The sequence below is a fragment of the Charadrius vociferus genome, unplaced genomic scaffold, assembly GCF_000708025.1.
Source record: "Charadrius vociferus isolate BGI_N301 unplaced genomic scaffold, ASM70802v2 scaffold121, whole genome shotgun sequence".
Classification (NCBI taxonomy): domain Eukaryota; kingdom Metazoa; phylum Chordata; class Aves; order Charadriiformes; family Charadriidae; genus Charadrius; species Charadrius vociferus.
In genome coordinates this window covers 1,022,768-1,027,939 of record NW_009646858.1, presented here as the reverse complement: position 1 = coordinate 1,027,939, position 5,172 = coordinate 1,022,768, and the positions used below count along the sequence as shown (strand labels likewise).

The following is a 5,172-nucleotide window of genomic DNA, read 5'->3' as shown; positions in this document are numbered from 1 at the left end:
AGCGCTGGGTGTGCCACCAGGGCAGGGGATGAGCCAGGAGGGCCTGGGAGCCTGGACCTGGCCCCACAGAGCGGTTTCGCCATCCGCTGACTGCTGCAGCCCTGGCGCCTGCCCCCACAGGCAGAGATGATGGCGTGGTGCCTGTGTCACCCCTCTGTGCCCTGACAGGCAGTGCTAGCTCTCCTCTGCCTGTGAGTCCCGGCTGCCCCAGGGATGGAGGGCAGGCCAGTTGCTGCTGACCAAAACTTGTGGTTGTGCTGCAGTCAGACCCATTTCCGTATGGAGGCAGTGGCAGTTGGGATGGCGTTACGCTTACAGCTCCTTTGGGCTCTGTCCCCAGCAGGTTTTGTTGGTGGCCACACTTGCTGTTCACCCATGTGGGGAGGGAGGGAGTCCCTCACCACCTTGTCACCCACAGCGTGACAAGGGTGGTTTTTCCAGAAAACACATTCCCGGACTTGACTGGTTTGGGAGGTGGTGAATCCCACCATGACAGCAGTGGATTCAACATCATGTCCTGTAAAAATGTGCATTTGATGTCTGTAATAATTTCCCCAATCCCACCCTCTCCTAATTCTCTTTCTGCTTTCTTTAGCCTTACAAAGGATGAGTCCAAAAGGCCAAAGTATAAAGAGCTTCTGGTGAGTGCGGAGGGTGGCTGCCCGCAATGGCCCTCATGGCTGTGCCAGTCACACGGCAGAGCTGGGTCGCGTGTCCGAGGTCGCTCCGTGTCTTCTCGGGCCATCGGGGCAGGGTGTTCACCTCCACAGCCTGAGGAAGAGCACTACCTCCGTGCCTCCATCTCTGGCCTCTGGTCATGGCGGTGGGCAAGATCGTTAGTGCCTGTACATAAATACAGGAGAGCAGCGTGGGGGGATGTGCCCTGTTGCGGTGGGTGGGTGATCCCTGAAGCGGGCAGGCTCAGGCAGAAGCACGCTGGTGTGCCGTGTAAATGCTGCCTTTGCTGGAGGTGCTGGTGCCACGCAGGAGCCCTGTGGAATGGCTGCCAGCACTGTCGTGTGTGAGTGCCTCCAGTGCACAGGGCACATGGTGACGTTGGGAGTGCTGGGGCAAAAGCCATCCCTGAAAGCACGGTTCTGGAGCAAGACACCAGCAGAGCCTGTCTGTGGTGGGGTGTCCTAAAGGAGGGAACGCAGTGAGGCTTTTGGGATGGATAAGGCACGCTTGGCAACCACGCACCTTCAAGGAGCTCTGGGCAGCTGGAAACCACCTCTTCAGGGGATGCATGAAACCACGACCTGGGTCCCTGCTGGTGGTGGTGTGATACAAAGACTATGCCTGGTGTCCTGGCCCAGGGTGTCCTCGTCTCCCCAGCTGCTCTGTGTTGGGTCCGGCCAGTATGGCCTCCTGGGCAGAGCAGAGGGTCGGGGTTCGGCAGAACTGAGCTTGGGTCCTGATCTTCTGTTTGACCTCTGCAAGCTGTGTCTCCCTGTCACTCCTGTCTCCCCGTTGCTGACAAGGCTGACAGTGAAACCTCTCTTGAAAGTATTTCAGTGTGTGTCCATGCTACGAAGGAGCCAGGTGCTGCCAATACTGCGCCCTTGCTGCTGCCAGCCCAGCAGTTCCTGACACCCCTGGAGTCCCGTCCCACCTCCGTACTGCACGTTATGGGTTCCCCATATGTAAAAGTCATGGACCAGGCTATGTCCTATTGTCCTACAGCCACCAGCAAGCCTTGTCTTCTCGCATCAGGCAAATCCATACGCTAAGCTTTTGTCTGGGGTAGCCAGCATGTGTCAGAAGGGTGAACGTAACCTTCTTGTCTCTTTGTCTGATTGCAGAAACATCCCTTCATCCTGATGTATGAGGAACGCACAGTGGATGTTGCATGCTATGTTTGTAAAATCCTGGATCAAATGCCAGCAACTCCCAGCTCTCCAATGTACGTCGATTGATATTGCTGCTACATCAAACTCTAGAAAAAGGGCTGAGAGAAAACAAGCTGTAAAGAATTTTCATCACATATTGCAGTGTTTTTAATGCTCGCCCAGACACCATGTGCAATAATATTGGTGTTATTTCCATCCTGTCTGTATACTGTTGTCACATATAAAGTGCATCCCTGTAATACCTGATCACACAGTGTTAGTGTTGGTCAAAGAGAGACCTCATCTTGCTCTTTTGTGGACATATTCATGAAATGTGGAAATAAGTACATTTATTTGTTGACCGTGATTGGATAGCACCTAAAATTCATTTCTAGACTCAAAACTTGGAGACTTCTCAGCAGCTACTGGAAAGATTTTTCTCTCAAACTCTTCCAATTGTTGTTTCAAGTAATAATAAAAAGCAAACAAACAAAAGTTAGGCGTTGTCTGTCTGAACATTAAGAGACTTTGCCTGGAGGGAGAAGAACTTGCTTAACCAACGAGATGCTTTGCCTTCTGGAGCTAGAAAGGCAAAGGAGAATTTTATTCTTCACAAAGTGCAATAGATTTACTGCTATGAAATTCTGTTGCTTTACAGTCGCAGTGTACTTTCTGGGGACAGTGTGCTCAGCTGAACTTCCTGTTAAAAAGAGATCATGTTAAATATAGTGAATATGTCTTTACCAAAAATATGTTGCGTTGAAAGAGGCTAACATTAAACTATTCAGAGATGGGACATAATGTATTCTTTCTCCTTTTACCAAGCCAGCCACTCTTCACTCTTAACTAGGTGTCCTGTAAATTGTTACCTGGTAAGATAAGACCTTTGACCTGAAGAATTATTAAACTACTCGATTGAATTTAACCTGCTTGTGACCTGATTTATAGCTGCACAGTGCTCACCACCTGCTGGCTCTGCTTTGACTTCGATGAGTGCCGTTCACAAAGTCTGCAGCTGTTTTAATGAGCGGCAAACGAATGGCTGTGACTTTTAGCCGATGTTACTCATGTTCTTCACCGTCCCCAGCCCTGTGCTAGCGCCGTGTCACTGACCCCACGACCAGCCTGGCGGTGCTGCCACCTCCCAGCCCCGTGTCCCTCGCAGGAGCAAACCTCAGCGCTTCCTTCTCGCTACGGCACGCAGGATGGTGGGGATGTCCCCCTGCCGTGCTGGGGACCTCTGCTGCCCCGCTGTCACCAATGTCACGCTCTGCTTAGCTTGCTGGAGACCTCGTTCACCACCTTCTGGGCATATTTAATCTCCTTTGAGACTCTCCGTAGTTCTTGTTACTGCACCCTGGAGCAACTCTTACTGAGACTGTTTGGTGCAGATGGAGATGAGATGGAGATGAGGGAGCTTCTGATGCCTTGTGGGCTTTTAGCTGACCCAGCAAGGCCAGGCAAGCTGTCATCTCCTGGCTCTCTGCTGAGTAAAAAAGTGCACCAGTCTATTTTTTTTTTTAAATTGGCATATTTATCAAAGATTAATTGTGCCTGAATTTTATTTTTTTTTGTCCAAAAATTGCAGCTTTCAGGCATTTAGTAGCATACCAGGGCTACAATGGAGGCTGCAGGGTCTCTGATTTCCATTTTGAATTGTCTAGTTTAGGCACTTAGTAGGACTTCGCGGCTGTTAGAGAGAGCAACCTGCCGCCAAAGCTCTGCAGCAAAACCGAACCCAGGATGCAGAGGGCTGGAGCCACAATGGGCGTCAAAACACAGCGGTACTGGCAGGATCCCCGAGGAAGGGGCTTCCCATGTCAAACCAATGCTGCTGAGCGCAAACTGGGCTGATGTGGGAGCACTGGAGACCAGCATGTCCCTGCCCTGGCTGCTCAGTGCGGGAAGGAGAGAGCCGAGGCCGTGCTCGTGTGGACGGACGCCCAGTGTTTCTCTGGCTGCTGAGGTGACACCCTCACCTAATGCTTGCAGCATTGCGCATCTGCCGCTCGGCTGTTGGAGCTGGTCCCTCTGGCGCTGAGACTGACGCCAATGGCATCCCTTGGGGCGCAGCGTGCCCGGCTGGGCAGGGGGTGCAGTCCTCCCGCCCTTCCTGGATTATCTTCTTCCAGGGCCGCTCGTCAGGGAGGCAGTCACTAAAGTCTTCCCAGAATGGAGAAGGCAGAGCTTTCTGCAGTAACTAGTCATTCCTCACAGCCCTGATGAATCATGTGGAAGGATCAGTGGAACAAGATACGTAGCATATCTAAAGAGGTAATTCTTCCCCCAGTCCTGTAGCCTCAAAAAACGCAGCTTTTGTGAACTAGTCTTGGCGAGTCCCCACAGCTGTGATTCATCTCAGCAGCCCTCAGCCACCCGTGATGGGACCTCGGGTGCACTGAGTCTCGCGGGCACTGACTGGGGGGGATGAGAGACACCCAGATCCAGGAAAGGCGGAGGCATGCAGGGGTGCTCTGCCTCCACCCCCGCCTTTCAGATGGAAAACTCTAATTCGCACCCCAGTGACGGGAAGCCCAAAAACCTTTCAGAGGGCCAACACTGAGATGGAGCCTCTCCAAAATCGGTTTCCCCCCAACACAGGCGACTGCCTTGCTCTACTCTCTTGGTACGGCCGGGGTCCATTCTCTCTGCCCTGGAGCGCATCTTCAGCAGCGCAATGGGTTTGGTTTTGGTGGATGGGAAATGGAATCGGGAAGCTTTGAGCTGCCAGCGACAAAGTCAGGGTTGAGGTGCTGTGGCAGGGGTGGCTGGACAGAAGGACGGGTGTAGCGTATTAAACATAGATTATTATAAAGGGTGCACCATTTATTATGATGTATCTTTATTAAAAAAAAGAAAAAAAAAAGGTGTATAGTGTTCAGAAGCTGTGCAAATAGTGTAAGAACTGTACATTGTGAACTCTGGTTATTTTTTTTTTTCTTGTACCATAGAAAAAATGTATAAAAATTATCAAAAAGCTGATGTGCAGGGATGTTGCCTTATTGTCTGTAAAATGGAGCTCAGGAACATAACTGCTTCAAAGAGCTTCAGAATATTTTACCCGGTATCCTGGTTTGAGTCCCTCCTCTATTTAAGATATTATAAATGGATCAGAGTGTTTATGTAATAGTTCTATCCTTTTGCCTGCAGGTCAGTTGTAATAAAACTAGGATGCGACTGTGACCTTGGTATTTTCATTTCGTAAGGTCAGACGTGAATGGGAAGATTCATTAAAAGCTGTTGAAATACCTGGCTTCCAGGCCCTTCCTCCATGTGGAAAAGCAGCCTTCAAAACGGCTTATGCGAAATTAAAAAAAAAAAAACCAACCCCAAAAAAAGCCCA

General features: G+C 50.7%; 1 protein-coding gene across 1 annotated transcript in view; it reads left to right on the top strand.

The window, feature by feature from the left end:
* The window catches only part of MAP2K4 (mitogen-activated protein kinase kinase 4), a 71,063-nt gene extending 68,309 nt beyond the window's left edge, over positions 1-2,754 (top strand). The window contains exons 10-11 of the mRNA XM_009894357.1: positions 596-641; positions 1,803-2,754. Coding sequence (XP_009892659.1) covers positions 596-641; positions 1,803-1,916 — 160 coding nt within the window. The 3' untranslated portion in view covers positions 1,917-2,754. The remainder of the gene's footprint in view (positions 1-595; positions 642-1,802) is intronic.
* The last annotated feature ends 2,418 nt before the right edge of the window (positions 2,755-5,172 follow it).